We start from the raw sequence: 25932 nt of genomic DNA on the forward strand, positions 1-25932 counted from the left end.
CAGCCCCGGAAGGCTTTACCCCCTTAATGACCAGAGCATTTTTTGTGATTCGGCACTGCATCGCTTTAACTGACAATTGCGTGGTCGTGCGACGTTGTACACAAACAAAATTGAGGTCCTTTTTTCTCCACAAATAGAGATTTCTTTTGGTGGTATTTGATCACATCTGCGGTTTTTATTTTTTGTGCTATAAACAAAAAAAAAAGAGACAATTTTGAAAAAAAAACAATATTTTTTACATTTATTTTTTTTAAAACAAATTTCTTCATCAGTTTAGGCCGATGTATATTCTTCTACATATTTTTGGTATAAAAAATAAAAAATCTCAATAAGCTTATATCGATTGGTTTGCGCAAAAATTATAGCATCTATAAAATGGGGAATAGATTTATGGCATTTTTATTATTATTTTATATTTTTTTTACTAGTAATGGCGGCGATCTGCGATTTTTATCGGGACTGCGACATTACGGCGGACAGATCGGACACTTTTTTGGGGACCAGTAACATTTATACAGCGATCAGAGCTAAAAATAGGCACTGATTACTGTATAAATATCACTGGCAAGGAAGGGGTTAACACTAGGAGGCGATCAAGGGGTTAACTGTGTTCCCTAACTGTAAGGGGGGGGATGGGCTTACTGGGACATGACAGAGATCACTGGGAACAGTAGATCCCTGTCATGTCACCCGTCAGAACGAGGAACTGCCTTGTTTACATCCCCGTTCTGCCTGTGTACAAGTCAATCATGGGCTGCCGGAGAACATTGAGTCCTCCCAACCCACGGGCACTCCCCTGCAGCGAGAGCGACTGCGCGTCCACCCGCAACTGAGCCCGCGCGAGCCGTTGTACAGCTACGACGATTCGCACAGGAGGGCCATTGTGCCACCGTCAAACGGCGGCGGCTGGTTTCAAAGCTGGTCTCAAATCGTTCATCAAATGACCAAAAAAAAAAGCAGAACTACAACAACATGCTTTGGAGGTCTGAACTCCCCTCCCCCCTCCTTATACAATGGGAGAGATTTACTAAAACTGGAGCACTCAGAATCGGGTGCAGTTGTGCATGGGAGCCAATCAGCTTCCAGGCAGGGCTGGTGCAAGGATTTTTGACTCCCTAGGCGAAACCTCATTTTGCCCCCCCCCGGCTCCACCCTTTTTGCCCTGCCCATGTATACCCCACCTTTTTAATAAGGTGCCCATCAATGCAGCCTTCCAGTGCCCATCAATGCAGCCTCACCAGTGCCCATCAATGCAGCCTTCCAGTGCCCATCAATGCAGCCTTCCAGTGCCCATCAATGCAGCCTTCCAGCGCCCATCAATGCAGCCTTCCAGCGCCCATCAATGCAGCCTTCCAGTGCCCATCAATGCAGCCTTCCAGCGCCCATCAATGCAGCCTTCCAGCGCCCATCAATGCAGCCTTCCAGCGCCCATCAATTTAAATTTGCTTGCTTCCATTCTTTCAGGAGTCAGGACACAGACACATTCCTCTGCTGCTGCTGCGTCTCTGACACTATGTGTGAACGGAGCGGCAGCTGCCTGCTGATGCTGAGACTTATTTTCTTGCTGCAGAGAGAAGAGAGTAGGAACACCAGTGTCCGGGCGCCCTAGGCAGCAGTGTGCCCTAGGCGGGTGCCTAGTTTGCCTAGTGGTAGCACCGGCCCTGCTTCCAGGTTTTATTGTCCAAGCTTAACTGAACAAGCTGAAGATAGAAGCTGATTGGCTCCCATGCACAGTTGTACCAGATTCAGAGTGCTGCAGTTTAGTAAATCTCTCCCATTGTATAAAGAGGGGGGAGGGGAGTTCAGACCTCCAAAGCATGTTGTTGTTTTTCTGCTATTTTTTTTGGTCAGCATATTTTCATGAATGGATTATTGGTATAAATAGGCCTCCAATAGTTCCGGCTTCCTGCAGAATGTCAGGGCTGGCTCCTCCCTCCGACTCTTTGGGGGCGGATCTGACACTTTGTATATCATCTGCTGGAAGATTGGGGGGGAGGGGTCATTTAACGACAGCGTGACCCCAAAAACCCGATACAGATCACTTCCTGCCTCTGGAGACACCGGCTCAGCTATCGTGGGACTTACAGGGAAATGTTACACGGCGATGATAGAATTATCAAATTTAGTTTTATTTATTGGAATTAGAGGTGTAAAAATCATCTGAAAAGCGAACCCGGACTCTTGATATTGTGATGAGATTTTTGTAATAAAGATTATATGGGAGGAATATGATAATGACTCCGGATTGGTATATGTGCACGGCCAGGATGATGATAAACTGTAATTGTGGAGTAATTCCATGACATCGATCGATGACAAACCCCTCCCCCCTGTCATTCCCCCACAATGGAGAGCTGTGAATGGGCCCTACATTTTATTTTATTTTTCTATGAATGGATGAGAGGTATAAATGGGTCTCTTATATCTGCAGTAGCTGCAGGGAGGATTTCACGCTTCTCCTCCTGTGAAGTCACGTAGCCTCGCTCTACCTGCTACGTGCAACACGTGACTCCCGCAGAGAGCGTCGTAACGGCTCAGGCGGGAGTGGGCGTGATCAGCGCATGGGACGGGCGTGACCAGAGGATGAATAGCCAATCAGGAGCTGGAGGCTGGAGCCGTTACACTTGTGACGTCAAGACTTGATCAGATAAATAGCTGAGCAGAGAAGGGAGCGCGTCAGTGTGAGGAGAGCGGAGAGGAGGAAACATCCTCACCACAGAGCTCTGGAGGGAGAAGCTATTGTCCGGACTACAGCCGGGTCACAGCGTGTCTGTGTGTCCGGGGAACCTGCCTCCTCTGCTCTGTAGTTCCTCTGAGGAACTACAACTCCCAGATTGCTGGGACTTGTAGTTCCTTTAGAGCCTGAACAGAGGAGGCAGATCACACAGACATGCCGTGACCCGGCTGTAGTCCGGACAATGGCTCCTCCCTCCAGAGCTCTGTGTGGGGGATGGTCCCTCCTCCCCTGCTCTCCACACACTGACACCCACATCTCCACTCACCTACCACTGAGGGTGGGGCTCCAATTGCTTGTCCTCCCCCACACACGGGGCTGATCCAGGAAACATCTCCACCACAGAGCTCCAGAGGGAGGAGCCATTGTCCGGACTACAGCCGGGTCACAGCGTGTCTGTGTATCCGGGGAATCTGCCTCCTCTGCTCAGGCTCTAAGGAACTACAACTCCCAGATTGCTGGGACTTGCAGTTCCTTTAGAGCCTGAGCAGAGGAGGCAGATCACACAGACACGCCGTGACCCGGCTGTAGTCCGGACAATGGCTCCTCCCTCCAGAGCTCTGTGTGGGGGATGGTCCCTCCTCCCCCGCTCTCCACACACTGACACCCACATCTCCACTCACCTACCACCGAGGGTGGGGCTCCAATTGCTCACCCTCCCCCACACACGGGGCCGATCCAGGAAACATCTCCACCACAGAGCTCCGGAGGGAGGAGCCATTGTCCGGACTACAGACGGGTCACAGCGTGTCTGTGTATCCGGGGAACCTGCCTCCTCTGCTCAGGCTCTGAGGAACTACAACTCCCAGCAATCGCGAGTTGTAGTTCCTCATGTGGACAGAGATTGCTGGGACTTGTAGTTCCTTTAGAGCCTGAGCAGAGGAGGCAGATCACACAGACACGCCGTGACCCGGCTGTAGTCCGGACAATGGCTCCTCCCTCCAGAGCTGTGTGGGGGATGGTCCCTCCTCCCCCACTCTCCACACACTGACACCCACATCTCCACTCACCTACCACCGAGGGTGGGGCTCCAATTGCTTTCCCTCCCCCACACACGGGGCCGATCCAGGAAACATCTCCACCAAAGAGCTCCGGAGGGAGGAGCCATTGTTCAGACTACAGCCGGGTCACAGCGTGTCTGTGTATCCGGGGAATCTGCCTCCTCTGCTCAGGCTCTGAGGAACTACAACTCCCAGCAATCGCGAGTTGTAGTTCCTCATGTGGACAGAGATTGCTGGGACTTGTAGTTCCTTTAGAGCCTGAGCAGAGGAGGCAGGTCACACAGACACGCCGTGACCCGGCTGTAGTCCGGACAATGGCTCCTCCCTCCAGAGCTCTGTGTGGGGGATGGTCCCTCCTCCCCCACTCTCCACACACTGACACCCACATCTCCACTCACCTACCACCGAGGGTGGGGCTCCAATTGCCCGCCCTCCCCCACACACGGGGCCAATCCAGGAAATATTCGATTGCCTCTCAGGGGATCAGGAAGGAATTTTTTCCCCAGCTGGAGCACATTGGATAATGCTTTGCTGGGGTTTTTCGCCTTCCTCTGGATCAACTGCCTCACAACCCAATACTCCCACTCTTCTACCACCAAGAGGGGACGCTACCACCCTGGGTAGGGGGTGAGTGTGGCCAGTGGAACTTCCCCTCAAGTTTCATCTACCCTCACTCCCCCACGCTCAGCATACTGGTAATACCCCCCGCCCCCACCTACACCTACTCATCTACCACCAAGAGGGGACGCTACCACCCTGGGAAGGGGGTTAGCGTGGCCAGTGGAACTTCCCCCCAAGTTTCATCTGCCCTCCCCCACACCCATCATACTGGTAATACCCCCTGTCCCCACCTATATGCAATCATTTACCACCAAGGGTGACAATGCCTTAGGCTCTGCTACATCCACTCATCTACCACCAAGAAGGGACGCTACAACCCTGGGTAGGGGGTGAGTGTGGCCAATGGAACTTCCCTCCAAGTTTCATCTGCCCTCACTCCCCCACGCCCAGCATACTGGTACTGACCCCACCTACATGCACTCATCTACCAACAAGAGGGGACGTTACCACCCTGGGTATGGGGTGAGTGTGGCCAGTGGAACTTCCCCCCAAGTTTCATCTGCCCTCACTCCCCCACACCCAGCATACTGGTAATACCCCCTGCCCCCACCTACACCCACTCATCTACCACCAAGGGTGACAATGCCTCAGGCTCTGCTACACCCACTCATCTACCACCAAGAAGGGACGCTACCACTCTGGGTAGGGGGTCAGTGTGGCCAGTGGAACTTCCCCCCAAGTTTCATCTGCCCTCACTCCCCCACGCCCAGCATACTGGTAATACCCCCTGCCCCCACCTACACCCACTCATCTACCACCAAGAGGGGACGCTACCACCCTGGGTAGGGGGTGAGTGTGGCCACTGGAACTTCCCCCCAAGTTTCATCTGCCTTCACTCCCCCACCCACAGCTTACTGGTAATGCCTCCACCTACATGCAGTCATCTACCACCAAGGGGGACAATGCCTCAGGCTCTGCTACACCCACTCATCTACCACCAAGAAGGGACGCTACAACCCTGGGTAGGGGGTGAGTGTGGCCAGTGGAACTCCCCCCCAGTTTCATCTGCCCCCCCACACAGCATACTGGTAATACCCCCTGGCCCACCTACACCCACTCATCTACCACCAAGAAGGGACGCTACCACCCTGGGGTGAGTGTGGCCAGTGGAACTCCCCCCCAAGTTTCATCTGACCTCACTCCCCCACGCCCAGCATACTGGTACTGACCCCACCTACATGCACTCATCTACCAACAAGAGGGGTCGTTACCACCCTGGGTATGGGGTGAGTGTGGCCAGTGGAACTTCCCCCCCAAGTTTCATCTGCCCTCACTCCCCCACACCCAGCAAACTGGTAATACCCCCTGCCCCCACCTACACCCACTCATCTACCACCAAGGGTGACAATGCCTCAGGCAATGCCTCAGGCTCTGCTACACCCACTCATCCTTTTTTTTACTAAACTTGACATATCCATTAAAACAACCTTCATAACATATTTATATTGATCACATCTTTATCCACTTCCCAATCCCCCCCCCCAAAAAAAACAAAAAAACTTTCTTTCCCTTCTCCCCCCTCCCTCCACCCTCCTACAAATACCTTATATTAAATATGCTCCCAATTCACCCAAACCAAGAGAAAAAAAAATAAGAGGCTTCAATGAGCCATGTCCATATAATTCTTAACACCCCACTCCTTCTTGCCCACACCCCCTCATCTACCACCAAGAGGGGACGCTACCACCCTGGGTATGGGGTGAGTGTGGCCAGTGGAACTTCCCCCCAAGTTTCTGCCCTCACTCCCACATGCCCAGCGTATCCCCTGCTCCCACCTACATACACTCATCTACCACCAATGGTGGCAATGCCTCTTAGGTTCCACAGGAAATGGGGTGCTTTGCCGTGGCTCTGTGGCTTATGCATGCATTTGTAAATGTGTGCAACTAAACCCCTGTCTTTGACACATACTGCTCAACAGGACAGTTTGGTTGGTCACAGGCTGGTCGGTAAGTTGAGTGTGGAAATGTCTTATTTTTTATGTGTTTGCCTTTGCAATGCTCCTTGCTGCAGTGACCAGTTACAGGTGGGGGCAGGTAGTAACCACTTTTTTGTACCAGCAAGGGTGGCAATACCTCCTAGGCTCAGCTACACCCACTCATCTACCACCAAGGGTGGCAATGCCTCTTACTGTAAAGTGTTTTCTACATTTGCAATGTAGTCCCATCTATGGGATTTTTTTTATTGGATATTGTAATAAAATTTGACTACTATTACTTAACAATACTGGTGTGGTACTGTTACATTTGTATATAACTGTGTTCTTTAGGGTGTTTGCTTTATGTAAACAGATGGGAATGGGGATTCCTTTTGGTTTTTCTGATCCGCCCACTGCTTGAATGAAAAAAAAAAAAAAACACTTCTATGGCCAACCATAAGAACTTTAGCAGCCCATAGATTATGCAACTTTCTTTCACACAATGGGTGAACGGAAAGAAAATTGCTTGATTTCCCCCATCAACACAGATGGGGGAATCCCTCTCATAGTGCTATTGTGTTTTGCCAGCAGGGTGCTTTCCCTGCTGGATGAACAGAATGATCACTGCCGGCAGTAATTGCCTGAATAAAAATCCCACAGACTGGTTGTACTGAAGTCAATCGATTTCAGTACAACCAGCCTGTCCATGGATAGATTGAATCTCAGGCCTGTCCCTGCTGTACCAGCCGAGGTTCAGTCCTTCTGTGGCCGGCTATAGATTGTAAGATTCGAGAGGGCTGATATGAATGTGCAATATAAATGTGTAAATTGTCGGCATTATAGAAATACTTGTGATAAATAAAGTACATTTATGTTTCAATAAAATCCCGTAAATTGAAAAGTTGTAGCTGGTGACTGGGTCTCTTTATAGGATATTTAGTGAAAGCAATAAAGAGTAACAATCTTATGTAGGGACAAACCTGCAACTAAACATATATATAGAGTTAGGGCCGCATTTTACAGAGGAGCCTTGGCGGGGCGCTGCGGCTTCCACATAGATTTGCAAATGAGTGCAACAAAAGCCTCTGTTTTTACCCTGAATTGTTAGAAACGACAATTTGTTTCTTTTGCTGGCTGGCTGTTAAGTCTGCTGGGAATTTTTTTGCCTATATTGTGCAACCTCCTTCCATGTGCAACCATAAAAAGACAGAGAGGGCGCCCAGACCTAGTGCTTTATCCTAAAACCATCCCTTTATTAATATAAAAAGTGGTAAGTATTATACTCACAAGATGATAAATGTATCAAGCACATAACATAGTACACCGTCATCCAATCCACATTGCATCATATGGTAGGAGAAGGTGCAGATCCAATACGCTAATGCATTTCGAGGACTAGCTTCTTCAGGGCTCTGAGGAAGAGGCTAGTCCTCGAAACATGTTAGCCTATTGGCTCTTCACCTTCTCCTACCACATGATCTGATGCAATGTGGATTGGATGACGGTGTACTATGTGATGTGCTTGATACATTTGTCATCTTGTGAGTATAATACTTACCACTTTTTATATTAATAAAGCGATGGTTTAAGGATAACGCTATTTTCACATTGGGACTGCGTTAGCACTAAAGCGCCGCTCGTTTTAGTGACACTTTAGCGCTGTTTAAGCGGCGCTTTTCGGCCGCTAGTGTCCCTGATCACTGCCACACCAGTTATATGAGGACACTGTACTGCACTGGTTACAGTATGTAAACAAAAAAAATGGGGAACATTGTTTTTTCTTCATTTCTTCATTTTCCAAAATATTGCAGCAAAAGATTACGACTTCAAAAAACCCCACTGTGCCTCTTACTAAATACCTCAGACTGTCTACGTTCCAAAAGGGGGGTCATTCAGGGGGTATTTGTACTGTCCTGGCATTTCTGGGCCTCAAGAAATGAGATTGGCCGTCGGTACATCAGGATTGATCCATTCTCAGATAGATATCCCATAGCTTGTGGACTCTCTAACTTTCCTACAGACTAAATAATATACACTGATTTGGGTTATATTCACCAAAGAAATGTAGCAGAATACATTTTGGCCTAAAAATTATGAAGAATTATTATTTATTTGTTCCGTTTCATAACAGAAACAAAGAAAAATGTGTTTTTCAATATTTTCGGTCTTTTTTTGTTTATATAATAAACAAACAAAAAAAACCCAGTGGTGATTAAACGCCACCAAAAGCTCTATTTGTATGAAAAAAAAATTATAAAAATTTAATTTTGAGTACATGACCGCGCAATTGTCATTCAAACCGTGATAGCACTGAAAGCTGAAAATTGGCCTGGGCAGGAAAGGGGTGAAAGTGTCCGGTATTGAAGAGGTTAATGAAAAGAAAAACAGTAAAATGGATCCCCTGCAGCTGACCGACCCCCGCTCCCCCAGAAACAATAGACCCCCTCCCCCAGAAACAACAGACCCCCAGCAAGAACAGAATTTCAGAAACAATAGATCCCCCACCAGCAACAATAGACCACCCCTCCAGAAACAATAGACCACCCCCCCGAAACAATAGACCCCCAGCAACAACAGAACTCCAGCAACAATAGAGCCCCCAACCAGCAACAATAGGTCTCCCAGGAGCCAGCGTCAGTAGACCCCTCCCTCAACAGTAGATCCCTCCGAGCAACAATAGAGCCCCCCACCAGCAATAAGCCCCCCCACCAGAACCAATAGTTCTCCCAGGAGCCAGCGTCAGTAGACCCCTCCCTCATCAGTAGACCCCTCCCTCATCAGAAGACCCCTCCCTTAACAGTAGATCCCCCTCAGCAATAAGTGAACCCCCAGCAACATAAGACCCTCCCAGCAGCAACAGTTTTCCCGCCAACAATAAACCCCCCACCCCCCTCGGGATAATAGATCCCCCAGCAGCCAGCATCAATAGACCCTCCAGCACCCCATGGAATTACATACATTCAGCGCTGGAGGTGCCAGAACTGCGCTTCCCTGTATTAACACTGAACAAAGCCCTGTGCTTCGGGTGGTGTGAAGCCTGCCATCTGGGAAGAGGCGGGGCCCCGATGGCACCATTATTACATTTTATAGACATAGAAAACGATCTTCTCACTCCGCTTCCTCAGCAAACCATAAATGCGGTTTCTGCTGACCGTCCATTCACCAACCCATCCTTAGACACACACATTGTACTACTCCCCGAACCACACCAAGATATGATGCATTGCAATATTTAGCCACCTATTTCACGCATTAACCAGTTCCCGACTGCCCCATACCAGTTTTACTGCTACAGGGCAGCCGCGCTGCGCAAGATCATGTACATGTACGCGATCTGTGTTCCCGAGCCGGGGGACGCGTGTGCCCGCCAGCCAGGGGTGCTGTGATTGGCTCCAGCACCGATCAGTCTTCAGGTCCAGGCCAATCATTTTTGCCCTGGACCTGCCGATCGGTTCTGACAAATCACAGAACAGCATGTGCCTGCGCTTATAAAACACAGGCACAGGAAATGATGGCCTCTTCTCTCCTGGAGCCCTTTACAGTTCCAGAGATAGAAGAGATGGCATCAGACAGTGAGTAACAGCAGCACACTGGACGGGTTGTGGCCAGGGGGAGCAGAAAATGTCCTGGCGTCAGTGGGAGTAAACAATGCCCCATCATTGGTATTAGGAGGGAGTAATAGTGCCTCATCTTTAGTATTAGGGGGAGTAAACAATGCCCCATCATTGGTATTAGGGGGAGTAATAGTGCCCCACCTTTGGCATTAGGGGGAGTAAACAATGCCCCGTCATTAGTATTAGGGGGAGTAATAGTGCCCCATCTTTGGCATTAGGGGGAGTAAACAATGCCCCGTCATTGGTATTAGGGGGAGTAATAGTGCCCCATCTTTGGTATTAGGGGGAGTAAACAATGCCCCATCATTGGTATTAGGGGGAGTAATAGTGCCCCATCTTTGGTATTAGGGGGAGTAAACAATGCCCCATCATTGTTATTAGGGGGAGTAATAGTGCCCCATCTTTGGTATTAGGGGGAGTAAACAATGCCCCGTCATTGGTATTAGGGGGATTAATAGTGCCCAGGGCCGATCCTAGGGTCACAGACACCTGGGTGCAGAAATATTTCTAGCGCCCCCACGTGGGCATGGTCATCTTACCAACTCCTCCCTTTTACAAATGTTACTATGGCAACGACTCAAACACAGAGATGCTCCCCTAAGAAGTCTTCACTACCCTGGGATCCTCCTATGATCTTTTAACAATAAAGAAATTACAGGAAGAGGGTACACTAATGAGACCTGGAGGGGAGTCTCTCTGATGCACACAGAGAGGGCTTCTGTTAGAGTATCTGTTAGAAAGAGCCCCCAGACATAGTACAGGAGATGGTCAGAGACTGAACATATAATACAGGATATGGTCAGAGACTGGAGATATAATACAGGAGATGGTCAGAGACTGAACATATAATACAGGAGATGGTCAGAGACTGCAGACATAATACGGGAGACAGTCAGAGACTGGAGATATAATACAGGAGATGGTCAGAGACTGCAGACATAGTACAGGAGATGGTCAGAGACTGCAGACATAATACAGAAGATGGTCAGAGACTGCAGACATAGTACAGGATATGGTCAGAGACTGCAGACATACTACAGGAGATGGTCAGAGACTGCAGACATGTTACAAGAGATGGTCAGAGACTGCAGACATGTTACAAGAGATGGTCAGAGACTGCAGACATGATACAAGAGATGGTCAGAGACTGCAGTTCCTATGGACGTTAGTAGATAATGGCCGATCGGCCCTCTCACCTGACCCAGCGATACAGCAACGGTTCCTCTGATCAGGAGTCAGCTCACTCTGAATTGCCCGTGGCGACTCTGCTGGGTAGAGCCCAGATCTGTATTATGGCAATGACTCCATTCCTTTCTCCGCCAGGGATGGCACTAGGCTGTGTGGATTTCCCTCTGGTGGTGCAGGGCAGCGGGGTTCTCTCTCAGATGGTGTTCCCTCAGCACTGTCCTCTCTCTCTGAAGTCCTGGGTGCACTTCCCTGAAAGCTTTCCCGGGCTCCTGGCTCTCTCTCTCTCCCATTCATCTGAGCATGCTGTGTGGGCAGTGTTACAGTGGGGCTGCCAGTCCTCGGGACTACATGTCCCGCAATCTTCTTCTTTGCTCCTTTTCTTTTTCTTCCCTGGCCGATATGAAGGCGGGGGAAGAAACATAGTGCGCCACTCACTAGTACAGCATCGCGCATGAGGCGGAGCGGGAAAGGGGAAATAAGAGCCCGCGGCTGCAGTGGCGTCACTAGGGTTGGTGTCACCCGGTGCGGTAAAACTTGGTGTCACCCCCCCTCTACCAACTATAGTCGCCCCTCAGTACAGACCCCCCTCCACTAAGTATAGACCCCCCTCCGTCAGTGCAGACCCCCCACTAAGTATAAACCTCTCCCTCAGTACAGACCCCCCATCAGTATAGACCCACCCAGGACAAACCACCCCCCCTACATTAGTACAGACCCACAGGACAAATCCACCCCCTCCATTAGTATAGACCCCCCAGGACAAACCACCCCCCCTCCATTAGTACAGACCCCCAGGACAAACCACCCCCCCTACATTAGTACAGACCCCCCAGAACAAACCACCCCCCTACATTAGACAGACCCCCCAGAACAAACCACCCCCCTACATTAGTACAAACTCCCCAGAACAAACTACCCCCCCTACATTAGTACAGACCCCCAGGACAAACCAACCCCCTCCATTAGTATAGACCCCCCAGGACAAAACAACCCCCTCCATTAGTACAGACCCCCAGGACAAACCACCCCCTCCATTAGTATATACCCCCCAGGACAAACCCCTCCATTAGTATAAACCCCCCAGGACAACCCCCCTACATTAGTATAGGCCCCTGAAGAACAAACCACCCCCCCATTAATACAGACCCCCCAGAACAAGCCACCCCTCTCCATTAGTACAGACCCCCCCAGACAAATCACCCCCCCTACATTAGTACAGACCCCCAGAACAAACCACCCCCCTCCATTAGTACAGACCCCCAGGACAAACCACCCCCTCCATTAGTACAGACCCCCCAGGACAAACCACCCCCCCTCCATTAGTACAGACCTCCAAGGACAAACCACCCCCCCTACATTAGTACAGACCCCCCCAGAACAAACCACCCCCCTACATTAGTGCAGACCCCCCCAGAACAAACCACCCCCCCTACATTAGTACAGACCCCCCGGACAAACCACCCTCCCTACATTAGTACAGACCCCCCCCAGGACAAACCCCCCTCCATTAGTATAGATCCCCCCTCCATTAGTATAGACCCAGACAAACCACCCCCACCCCTCCATTAAGCTAATTAAAAAACACCCGGGCGGCAGCTGGAGAGGAGAGGACAGTGAGCAGCCGCCCGGGTGAAGAACAGAGCGTGTCAGGCTTGGGCAGCAGGCAGGAGTTACACACAGGAGGTAGAGAACTGGAACACGTCGGGCATGGACCGCCCCCCCCCCCAGTGACGTCACTGCGCGGCTGGTCTCTCTGCACACAGAGACACAGCCGCTCCGATCTCCAGCTGTTACCGCTCTCCTCCTCTGACAGGAGGAGGGAGGGGGGATGGACTTGGGCAAGAAACACAGCGGCGGTGACCGGCGGAGAGAGACGTCTACGGACAAGGAGAGGAGGAGGGAGGGGAGCACTCTGGCGCTTCAGCGCCCCCACCTCTGTGGCGCCCGGGTGCACTGCACCCCGTGCACCCCGCTCAGGATCAGCCCTGGAAGTGCCAATGACCAGTAGACATGGGGCTTCCTTTGACACATAAACCACTTGGGGACCCGTTAAAAAAAAAAAAACGATTTAAAGCAAAAATAAAAGGACTTATTTCTATCTATCTGTGCCTGTATACTGTTCTGATTTCAAGCTGGTGGTGCCCATTATTTTGCATAGAACTATAAACTGTATAATAATGGAGAGTTACAGTGCATCCGGAAAGTGTTCACAGCACTTCACTTTTCCCACATTTTGTTACAGCCTTATTCCAAAATGGATTTAATTCATTATTTTGCTCAAAATTCTACAAACAATACCCCATAATGACAACGTGAAAGAAGTTTGTTTGAAATCTTTGCAAATTTATAATAATAAAAAAAAAAAATTACATGTACGTAAGTAATCACAGCCTTTGCCACAACACTCAAAATTGAGCTTAGGTGCATCCTGTTTCCACTGATCATCCTTGAGATGTTTCTACAACTTGATTGGAGTCCACCTGTGGTAAATTCAGTTGATTGGACATGATTTGGAAAGGCACATACCTGTCTATATAAGGTCCCACAGTTAACAGTGCACGTCAGAGCACAAACCTAGTCATGAAGTCCAAGGAATTGTCTGTAGATCTCCGAGACAGGATTGTATTGAGGCACAGACCTGGGTAAGGGTACAGAAAAATTTCTGCAGCATTGAAGGTCCCAATAAGCACAGTGGCCTCCATCATCCGTAAATGGAAGAAGTTTGGAACCACCAGGACTCTTCCTAGAGCGAGCCGCCAGGCCAAACTGAGCAATTGGGGAGAAGGGCCTTAGCCAGGGAGGTTACCACAAACCCGATGGTCACTCTGACAGAGCTTCAGAGTTTCTCTGTGGGGAGAAGGGAACCTTCCAGAAAAACAACCATCTCTGCAGCACTCCGCCAATCAGGCCTGTATGGTAGAGTGGCCATATGGAAGCCACTCCTCAGTAAAAAGCACATGACAGCCTGCCTGGAGTTTGCCAAAAGGCACCTGAAGGACTCTCAGACCATGAGAAACAAAATTCTCTGGTCTGATGAAACAAAGATTGAACACTTTGGCCTGAATGGGAAGCATCATGTCTGGAGGAAACCAGGCACTGCTCATCACCTGGCCAATACCATCCCTACAGTAAACCATGATGTTGGCAGCATCATGCTGTGGGGATGTTTTCAGTGGCAGGAACTGGGAGCCTAGCCAGGATCGAGGGAAAGATGAATGCAGTAATGTACAAAAACATCTTTGATGAAAACCTGCTCCAGAGCGCTTTGGACCTCAAGACTAGGGCAAAGGTTTGTAGAATAATTATATTAATTTGGCTTTATAACCAAGATCTGTATTTATGCTGTTTGAGTTCCCTTTTAACTTTTGCAGTTTTACTCAGCTCAGCATAGGACGAATCTTGAAATAGCTAGGTGTGTTAAGTCATTTTTGTACCAGTTGTTCTTCATGTCCAGAGTTTATGACTAAAGGTCAGTAGGTCAGTGGTTTCACAGATAAGAATACACACAGAGTATTTCTCATAAACTTGAACAAAAATACTTGTAGAGATCTTTTAAAAGTAAAATCATAGTTTATCCATAATATAGTTAGTTATTTGACATAGTTAATTAGTTAGCTAGTTAGAATTTGTGTGAATATATATATATATATATATATATATATATATATATATATATATATATATATATATATATATATATATATATATATATATATATATATATATATATATATATATATATATATATATACATATATATACACACACAATTATAAGTTGATTATGCATTTGTAAGTTTTAGTACAGAACTTAATTTCTGTATACTGAAAGAATGTATCCATTACTTGTAGTGATCGTCTAGCAGAAAGCTCATACACCTTGTGTTTTTTATAGAATACAGTTGTGTGTTACCGTCAATCAAAGAAGTTTAAAAGACTTGTCAGCTATTGGCGAAGTGAATATTTAGAATAATCACGAATATGATCATTTCATCTTTAGTCCAAGCTATATATGGTTATGGCTGCATTTTGCTGACTGGTAGATTTGAAATAGTATAAAGAACAGTGTGACACAAGGCTAGACACACTTCACTTGTCCTTCACTCATACACAGAAGGACTTCACTTCTATTTCGCACACACACAGAAAGAGACACTTTCATACACACGCATCCTTACACTGAAGACATTTTCCTATATACAGCCAAACTCTTAACAGCTGTTCTAACAGGATACCTCTCTAACAATAGAGAAGGACGGAGCTGAATCTTCTCTTGTACTTTCTTTTTAAAGCAGGGGTCCACCTATCTATCGTGTTTTTTTTTTTTTAGTTCATTCACAAACTTTTCTTCTCAGCATTACATACTCACATATTGTGTGTAATATGTCCGCCTGTGTCAGATTTCGTCGGAAAGAATAACTTATATTATTCACTGCAGGCGGTTTCCATCTTCATTGTGGGCATTTGAAGCACATAAGCATTTATTTCCTGGATGCTGTGAATGCTGTTCTCCCAGCATTCACAGCTCGTTCCCGCACATGCTCAGTGGCATCCTGGGAAGCCTGAGACTAGCTCCCAGGAGTCTGGGAGAGGCTAGAAACACGCCTACTCCCACGGGAGGAGAACCAGGAAGTGCAAAGAAGAATAGAAAAATAAAAGGTAATTACAGCGATTTAAATTTTTTTAAACAGCATGTCAGCATCTAGGCAAGGAAGAGAATACATACAGATATTGTTCAAAATTTGGGTGGAACCCCGCTTTAAGCTTTATATCTTTTGTTTTACTACATGAAGCTGTATGAAGATTTTAACTTTGTATGTATTTTCAAGTTGATGCCAAGTGTGACCGAATAAACTCACACTTTGTTTTAAGACAGCCTGGCTATTGAACTTTTGAACAAAACACCTACTAAGACACTGTTGACATAACTCGTGTCTGTGAGAAGAGAAGTTTTCTCTACATTTTACAAGGTTCATCTTCCAACAGGACAGCGACCATAAGCACACAGCCAAAATAACAAAGGAGTGGCTACAGGACAACTCTGTGAATGTCCTTGAGTGGCCCAGCCAAAACCCAGACCCAAACCCTGAAAATGACTGTGCACCGACGCTCCCCATCCAATCCGATAGAGAAGTCCTGCAAAGAAGAATGGGAGAAACTGCCAGAAATAGGTGTGCCAAGTTTGTAGCACCATACTCAAAAAGACTTGAGGCTGTAATTGGTGTCAAAGGTTCTTCAACAAAGTACTGAGCAAAGGCTGTGAATACTTATTACGTGATTTTTTGTGGTTTTGTTTTTTTAATAAATTTGCAAAGATTTCAAACAAACTTCTTTCATGTTGTCATTATGGGGTATTGTTTGTAGAATTTTGAAGAAAATAATGAATTTAATCCATTTTGGAATAGGGCTGTAACATAACAAAATGTGGGAAAAGTGAAGCGCTGTGAATACTTTCCGAATGCACTGTAGAGCAGTTGATTTTATATATACAGTATATATATATTCATACTGTGTGTGTATATATATATATATATATATATATATATATATATATATATATATATATATATTTATAACTATTGATTTAAAGGGGAATAGGACCTGTTAAAGTGTTACTAAACCCACAACAGTGAAATCAGTGTGCATATGCAGTAAAGCATACTTGTTATACTCACTGTGGGCTCAATCCTCAGGGGTTAATCCTCTGCATTGTGTAAATAAGCTGTTTGATCCTGTCACCTCTGATCATTTCCTACTTCCACTGTGTCCAAAAAATAACCTGATATTTACAGAGCCAGGAGACAGGCTGCACATGCTCAATTTGGTGTGTATTGCTAGAGAGATTGTTTTTTTCTTGGGAGAGTGCATGTGATCAGCACAGGGCCAATCAGCACTGTCCAGACAGAGGACAAATATTCTCATTGGACAAATGTGTGAGAATGAAAACTCCTACTACAAGCTTTAACCAGACACTGATAGAAGTCACAAGACTGCTATATACTGCTGATGAGAAAAAGGTATTTAGCAGTCTATATTTACTAAAATAATTCCATTTCCATGTTCTGTGCACTGTGGGAGACCAGATATAGTGAATGCAGGCTCCTGGGTTTAGTAACACTTTAACAACTTGAATAAACAATTCAGTCATCCTATAATACAACCAGAGAATAAAGAAAGTTGTTATTAGTAAAGGAGTGGTTATCTCTGTTTATTTAGAAAAGGGCAGTTGAAAAGCTTAATAATGCCCGACGCATACAATACACTTATAGTAGCCTTACATAATATATGCTTACCCTCACACCAAGGGTTAAAAAGTATCATGAACTCCCCCAAGTTTTCAATGACTCCACTGGAGGTTTTGATTGACATCGTATAGTATCCAATGATGGCATTGGCTGGTGTGTTGACACACACTTTCCACAAGCCTTGCTTGCAATCAACGACCCTGGCACTCCATGTCTTCCTGTCACTAAGGCTGGATATGGGAAAACTGTTCTTAGTTCCATCCTTTTTTGAAGGTTTGGGACCTGAAAAACAAGAATTTCTGCATTTAAAAAAAAATAGGCTTGCCTAAGGTCATTTGAACCAGTCATTATCTCAACCTGATTATTACATATGGCTATTTGATTGAGAAATGGAACTTTCCAATGCATTTTTTAATTAAATTGCAAAGCATTCAAAATATAAAACAATTGTTTTGATCGACTGCGAAGTGACACTGTAAAACTGGAGTTGAAAGCAGCAGAAAAATCTGATTGCTTTTGATGAAATCTCCACATTTATTTTTTCTGTGTTGATTCTATTTCAATTTGATCACATTGGAAATTTTGCACATTGAAAGGTGCATTCCATTGATACAAAACCAGATTCGATTTCACATTCAAGCAAATTCTAGTGGTTCATCAAACTTATGGGTGGTAGATTGTTTGGTTTCTGGCAATTACTTTAGATCATATTTGTGATTCCTGATTGATTAAAAGTGGTTAAAATTGACTGAATAATTGCCACGTGTATGGGCAATGGTAAAGTATCACCTGATCAGTGCCGGACTAATGCAGCAATTATGATGTTAATCAAAAGTATTCTTGCTCCTGTTACAGCTTTGTAATGGAAAAACAAATACAAAATACGGTGACTTTGAATTGCTAAAAATGTTGTTAAACTGTTTATACCCAGTGAATAATCAGACCAATATTAATGTATTTTCTCATGAAAGGAATATTTAACAGGGACAATTCACCACAAAAAAAGTCTAATGGCTGTAGACCAGCTCACATCCCCTCTGCTGCTCAGTTTTTTGGGATTGCATTAATTGAACTGTTATGCCGCGTACACACAAGCGGACTTTACGGCAGACTTTGCCCAGCGGACTTTTCGACGTACTTTACGACGGACTTTCTGAATGAACGGACTTGCCTACACAAAATCCACCAAAGTCCATCGAATTCGTACGTGATGACGTACGACCGGACTAAAACAAGGAAGTTCATAGCCAGTAGCCAATAGCTGCCCTAGCGTGGCTTTTTGCCTGTCGAACTAGCATACAGACGGGCGGACTTTTCGACCGGACTCGATTTCGACGTATTGATTTAAAACATGTTTCAAATCTAAGTCCGTCCAACTTTTGAGAAAACAAAGTCCGCTGGAGCCCACACACGATCGAATTGTCCGACGAAATCCCGTCCGCCGGGCAAAGTCTGCCGTAAAGTCCGCTCGTGTGTACGCAGCATAAGGCTCATTCACACTTCCTGTATGATTAATACACCATTTTAGTGTGTGCATGGCTGTCAGTTTTACTTTCAGTGAGCTGCACTAAGGCGGCAGTGTGATGGGTGTTTCAGCGCTGCACACTGTTTCCTTCCTTTTTAAAATGTATACAATAAAACCTTGAATTGCGAGCATAATTCGTTCCAGAAACATGCTTGTAATCCAAAGCACTTGTATATCAAAGCGAATTTCCCCATAAGAAATAATGGAAACTCATATGATTCGTTCCACAACCATTTATTCATAGGTCCTTCAGTTTATTGCCCATATAAAAAGATTATAGCAATGAGGTTGTGTAACCATAAAATGTCCATCCACAAATAGAAGCCTCCACAAGGGGATTAGAAGCAAAATCCATCAGGAGCATAAAAGAGAAGAGAGTCGACTCCAATGCCCCGTACACACGATCGGACTTTCCGACAACAAAACCGTAGAATTTTGTTCAAAGTTTGTTGGCTCCAACTTGTCTTGCATACACACGGTCACACAAATGTTGGACAACAATTATGAACGTAGTGATGTACTAGGTGGTTTTTCAGCTGTTTAGCGCCACTCTTTGGGCTCCTTCTGCTAATTTTGTGTTAGTAGAAGTTTGGTGAGTGTTGTTTCGCGCTTTTCTTTTTGCTTTTTTCATTTACCGCTCTTATTATTATTATTGCTATTATTATTATTTTTGATATCACTAGAATAAAAAAGGCTTTGAAAATTCATTTGCAATAACTCCATCAGTATCACCAGCAAAGCAGCTTCATTATTATCCCATTAAAGAAGAAGAGAATTGTGCCCTGCATTTGGAAATTTCCTAATTTGCCACGTCACGAATGTTAATTCTCCATTACGAACGCTAGTTTACAAGACCGGCCGCTTCTGCTTCTGAACATGCGTGGACTTTTGTCCGACGGACTTGTGTACACACGATTGGAAAGTCCGACAACAAAAATTTGTTGGCGGAAAATTTGAGAACCTGCTAGCCAACATTAGTTGGCGGAAAGTCCGACAATAAATGTTCGATGGAGCATACACACGGTTGGACTTTCCGCCAACAAGCTTACATCCAACATTTGTTGTTGGAAAATGCGATCGTGTGTATGGGGCATAAGTGTAGCAATATGGTTACATTTAATGAATTTACAACATTTAGCAACTCCCATGGTTGATGATAAAAAGAGGCACATCTAAGTATGCAGGTATCCAGGGTAAAGCTGTCCACATAGACCATCCTCCGCACCACTGGCTCTCACCGCTGTCAGTCTGCAATCGTGACCGGGAAGACTACCCTGCAGTAGAGCGATCTGAAAGCGAGGCTTGAACCGCTCGTGGAGCACAGAGTGGAAGGGATGCCGTCAATGGTGGTGCGGAGGACGGTCTATGTGGACAGCTTTACCTCGGATGCCTCATACTTAGATGTGCCGGTTTTACTCATCAACCATGTGAGTTTCTAAATGTTGTACCTTCAATTAATGTAACTGTATTGATACACTTAGAGGCGCCTCTCTTCTCTTTTATACTCAGTTGTGACGTGACGCTACTCTTATATCCAGCAATCGCTTGTATATCAAGTCAAGATTTATTAAAAAATGTTGCTAGTCTTGAAAAATACTCTCAAACCAAGTTACTCTCAAACCAAGGTTTTACTGTATATCCATTTATAGAAAGTGACACATCATTCCTGCTCCACTGCTGTGCCATGACATGAGATGCCTCTTAGTGAGAACGGGGCACATACAAAACAATTTTTTTTCTAGGTACCCTAGCAGTAACTGACATTTATCCAGTACTGAAAAAAAACAGTCATTGAACTAGGTGTGATCAAACCCTTGGTGTTGTCCATACAATTACACTTATGTCAGAGATTAAAAGCCCTCCAGCTTTACTGTACTTTGAACTTTTTATTGTTTTCTTATTATTTCTTGCTTCCAGATCCATCATGGTTTTGAAGGTGCCTCTAGAGAGAGGGTTTTTCTAAATGTTCTCCCTCCCTCATACACATTGCTAATCTTAGCTTGTATCAGGCATCACTAAATAGCTCAGAGCGGTCCAGGTCTGGACCCAGTAACAGTCCTATCTGGACCACAGCCTCGCCAAGTAGTTGCCTGAGTGTCCTCTCCCGACGCCGGCCTGCCGCTGCCGCTATCATCCTTAAATAGGAGCACAACGTGGGAGGCACGGCAGGCCAGTCCCTTTCACAAAATGGCAGTCCCCCATTCCCTACCTTATTTAAACAAGACGGGAAGCACGGCAGGCCTGAACTAAGGGTGGGACGTTTTAAGTTGAGATGATTGGTGATTGGCTACTAGGTTGCAGAGCGATCACAGCAATCAATCTCCCGCCGTTACCATAAAAAGTCCCACCCTTAGTCCAGACCTGCCGTGCTTCCTGTCTTTTGTGAATAAGGTATAGGAGGGGGTAGTGCTGCAATGTTATGAAAGGGACATACAGTGATATCAAGGGAGGATTGTGATGGGGAAGGGCTGGAAGGAGGGGGTCTGTGATTGGGGGACTGTGATTGAGGGGTCTGTGATGAGGGGTCTGTGATGGGGAGCTGGGATGGGGGACTGTGATGAGGGATCTGTAAAGGGGGGCATCTGTGATGAGGGATGTGTGATGGGGGGCTGTGATTGGGGCATCTGTGATGGGAGGATCTGTGATGAGGGGTCTGTGATAGGGGGGTCTGTGATGAGGGGTCTGTGAAGGGGGATATGTGAATTAGGGGGTCTGTGATGGTGGGTCTGTAATGGGTGGTCTGTGATGAGGGGCTCAGTGATATAAAAGGGGGTCTGTGATGTGAAGGGGGGACTGAGGACAACGATATAAGGGAATGTTCACACTTGTGCAGAGATCTATTTTTTTCTGCACTAAAAAAACACAGGTGTGTGCAAGGGCAAAAGAAAACAATTGTTTTCTAGGTGTCCTGTTCACACTTTAACAGTGCCCCTGGGTGTTGAGCAGTGCGTTGCGAAATGCGTACTGTTTTTCTGCAATGGTTTGGAGCTCACCTGAAGGCTGTAGAGTTTTTATGCACTGCAGCTCAGTTGAATGATATGTAATTTTGACATTTCAATAAAGTAGATAGAAAAAAAGGACAAAGCGCGATGCACATAAATGTGCACACCAGTTCCTTGGCCTCACACTAACAGGTGCCCACACAGTAGAACCCTACATTTTACCATAAGGGCCAGGATGATTGGGTCCATAAAGGTGTGTGTGTTAATCCAGTACCCTTGCTGTATGTGCTACTCTGAAGAGTGTCAGATAGAGCAAGGAGTTGCAGCATTTACCAAGTTTTAAGCAGTATTTCTGATGTCCCTTAAGTGGGACTGAAATCAAAAGGGGAAGACTTCTTATATGATAGGGAACCCTGAAAGATTTACCCTTCCTTTTGATTTCCTCCTCCACTTCCTTCCTTGTGCCTTGGGCATCACAGATATATATTTGCAAAGTGAGATTATCTAAGGCAGCCATTCTCAACCAGTGTTCCTCAGGACTCTAGGGTTCCTCCAGAGGTTTCTAGGGGTTCTTTAAAGTCCTGTACATACAGGCTAAATATTGGGTGGTATTGGCCGATTCAATAGAAAGGGGTCGACATTTGGCCCTTGTGTACGGCAACCTGTCCGACAGATGCATGCTGAACGTTTGGCTTCTGTCAAAGGGGCATGACCGAAAAAGATCTTCCAAATGGCATCCAATCAGCGTTCTCAATAAATGCAGCCCCCTGTCAGAACACAATAGCCCAACGGGGGAGATCGCTGTACTAACATTGGATAGTTAGTACAAAGGCTCCTCCCAAGCTCCTCATTTTTTTTCTGTTCAGCCGCTGGGTTGAACAAAAAGATAAACTGCTAGTGTGTACTAGGCTTGAGCTTTGGCTAACTCACCACCCATCTGTTGGTTCTTAAATAGTTCCAGGTTCAATGCCACGTACAATATGGCATGACTGCAAGGGTGACATTCTGCATACCACTGTAAGGGAGATATTCTTCTCAATGACCAACACCAATCTAAGTGGCATTTTTCCCAATGGACTAATCCTATCAAGTGGTTTCCTGGGACCAGAAAATTATTTCAAGGGCTCCTCTGGGATAAAAAAGGTTGAAAAAGACCAATCTAAGGTCTTGATTGTTAGTATCACCAAACTTGGAGTGAGAGTTTGTGATATCACTACTGTGCTGCTTATTCTCCTTTCCTGAAATGAAGATATACAGTATCTGAAGATCTGCAGAAAAAGGAATCTTCCTGCTTTTGCTTCATTCAGTTTGTGAATCTGTGTTTTCTGAACCTCTACACTAAGGATAAGCTCGAGGTTTTGTCTGAACACAAGTGTGGACCGAACTTTGGCTGTTCGTCTGAACGCCGGACTTTGTGCTCATTCTGTGGGAGTATGTGTGAGGAACTGGAACCTCTATGATTTCACCGGTCATAGGGAGACAGTGATCTGTTTGGATGTTGACGCCCCATGTGACTTTGGTGGCCATCTTGGGTGAGGGCAGAGCCTTTTTATAGCCCTGGCTCCTGGGCTTGGCATGCATTTTGGGAGTGGCTAGCATAGGGACAGGACACCTGTCTGTCTGGGACAGTACTTAGAGACATAGAAAGGTTCTGGAGGAGTAGGGACGTGCAGGGATTATGCCATCTTCTCCAAGGTAGACTCCCCATTGGGTTTGGACTGGCCAGGCTGAATTCTACTACTTATAGCAGACGCTGTCTCCATTTCCAGGTCTTCAGATTCTGCTCCACCGCTATTACAGTTGTAAGTGTCTCAGAAGGGGTTGACTCCCCGCTGGGCCTGTTTCTACTTGCTGAACTTTTCTACGTTATATTACTATTGCCAAACTTAGTCTCTGTGTGCTCACTGCCTACCACACAACGCTGCACCTAGCCCAAATAGTACTGCTTCTTTAAGTGGAACTAAACTTTGCAATAATTGCCTTTCCTTCAACAGTCCATTGTCCTTCGCTGGCTCTGCCATCTTCTACCCAGCTTCTTCTTGGTCCTGGGCTGTGGCTGTCTTCATTGACTGGCAAGGGATGACATCATTCCTGCACATAAGCAGGACTTCAGTTATCCAGGCACACCAGCATTGTGAATGTAAACTGAGCTTGCGCAACAAAGGCACATTCTATAGAATACTGTCAGCAGACAGGTAGGTTTCTTCTGCATGTCTCTTCTGCAATGGAGAACCTGCCTGCTCACAGTTAATAAAGTGGTACTTTAGTTCTGCTTTGAATATTACCCCACGGTTCATCAGAGTAATCTGAGGGTAGCTCTGACATGAGGATGCAAAGCCCTGCTTCTCTACCAAGATGGCCACTACCACACAGAGACAAATGTGGAACAAGACATGGTAAGTCAGTAATAAGAGAAATATTAGCTACAGGAAGTTTACAGGCAACAATGGCGACTAGTCCTTTGCCCTCTGCTTGTGTTTTATAAGCACGCCTTCCACAGTTCACTTCCTCCTTAAAGAGAGCCTGCCTGTGCTTTGCCCCAGATGTAATGTTAACTTGTTTTATCTCACCTGTTTTTACAATGAGGCGAAATCTGCTCAGATGCCCCTGTCTTAGGGTCTGGTTTCGAAACTGTAATGTGATCGTAAATTCCTGTCCCCGTCTTATGAACAGGCGTGCCTCTTTGCTTAGGCCGATAGTATGATGCTCCCTGTTGTTTCGTGTCACTTGGAGATCACATGTTACGGGTGGTCGATCTGACATGAAATCAAAACATATATTAGCCTTCATAGATCTGAAATAATTGCACACCCTCCAAAGTAGTTACATTAGGAAATTTTGTTTAACGTTACAAAATGACAAATAGGTTACTGATCATACATATTCCATATTGCACAATACAAATACATCTAACATCTTAGAGGACAACTGAAGGAAAATATTTTAAATCCCTTACCCGCTGCTATACTATATGTTCAAAAAGGTCTGCAATGACAAGCCTTGGGAAGTCAACAGTTTTGCAAATTTTATTTACATGCATGTTTATCTCCAATGAAAAAAATTTAAAAAGCTATGTAACTTTGTGTGTGCGTATATATATATATATATATATATATATATATATATATATATATACTGTATTCTTCCAGACCGGGGCTTTTTGTTTACATGTAACAATGAATATTTTTTGCTAGAAAATTACTTAGAAAATAATATATATATATATATATATATATATATATATATATATATATATATATATATATATATATATATATATATATATATATATATATTTTTTTTTTTTTAAAGCAGAGGCCCTAGAGAATAAATAGTTTTTTTTGCAATTTTTAAATGCAATATTTTTTGAATAAACAATACAGATTAAAATAACAGGCAAACTACCAAATACAAAAAAATACTCTACTTTCTCTAACACCAACGCAGATAATAACCAACACAATACCAAGATACTATAAAAACAACACAAAATCACTCCTCGGATGGAGATTGGGGTCACTGGTGGCTTCCTCTTACTGAAATCCACAACTAGCAACTTTGTCTTTGTTACATTTAGATACAGACGATTAATCTCACAACATGTGACAAAGTTCTCCACCACAGTCCTATACTCTAGTCTCTTCCCCATCCCTGATACATCCCACTACTGCAGAGTCATCAGAAAACTTCTGAAGATGGCAAGACTCTGTCTGCTAGCTGAATGCAGTGGTGTAGACAGTAAAAAGAAAGGGAGAGAGAACTGTCCCCTGTGGAACCCCATTATTGCACCCTATCACCCTATCTGACACACAGTATTGCAAACGCACATACTGTGGTCTTCCTGTCAGGTAGTCTACAATCCATGACACAAGGGAAACATCAATCTGTATTGCTGCTAGCTTCTCGCCCAAAAGATCCGGCCTGATAGTATCAGAAGCACTGGAGAAGTAAAAAAACATGACCCTCACAGTGCTTGCTGACTTATCCAGGTGTGCATACATGTGATTTATAATGAAAATTATAGCATCCTCAACCCCCAGTCTTGGCTGGTATGCAAACTGCAAAGGGTCTAAACTAACACTAACCATGGGTTGTAACTGATATAAAAGAAGTCTCTCCAAGGTCTTCATGATTTGGGAGGTCAA

The 25932-nt window shown here is 45.5% G+C and overlaps 1 protein-coding gene across 1 annotated transcript in view; it reads right to left on the minus strand.

Annotated features, from left to right (window-relative positions):
- The window catches only part of LOC141113279 (protein 4.2-like), a 97700-nt gene that overhangs the window by 57353 nt on the left and 14415 nt on the right, over positions 1 to 25932 (minus strand). The window contains exons 2-3 of the mRNA XM_073606306.1: positions 24358 to 24543; positions 17369 to 17602 (exon numbers count right to left, since the gene is read on the minus strand). Of these exons, the coding sequence (XP_073462407.1) occupies positions 17369 to 17602; positions 24358 to 24543 (420 nt within the window). The remainder of the gene's footprint in view (positions 1 to 17368; positions 17603 to 24357; positions 24544 to 25932) is intronic.

The sequence above is a fragment of the Aquarana catesbeiana genome, linkage group LG12 (assembly GCF_042186555.1).
Source record: "Aquarana catesbeiana isolate 2022-GZ linkage group LG12, ASM4218655v1, whole genome shotgun sequence".
NCBI lineage: Eukaryota > Metazoa > Chordata > Amphibia > Anura > Ranidae > Aquarana > Aquarana catesbeiana.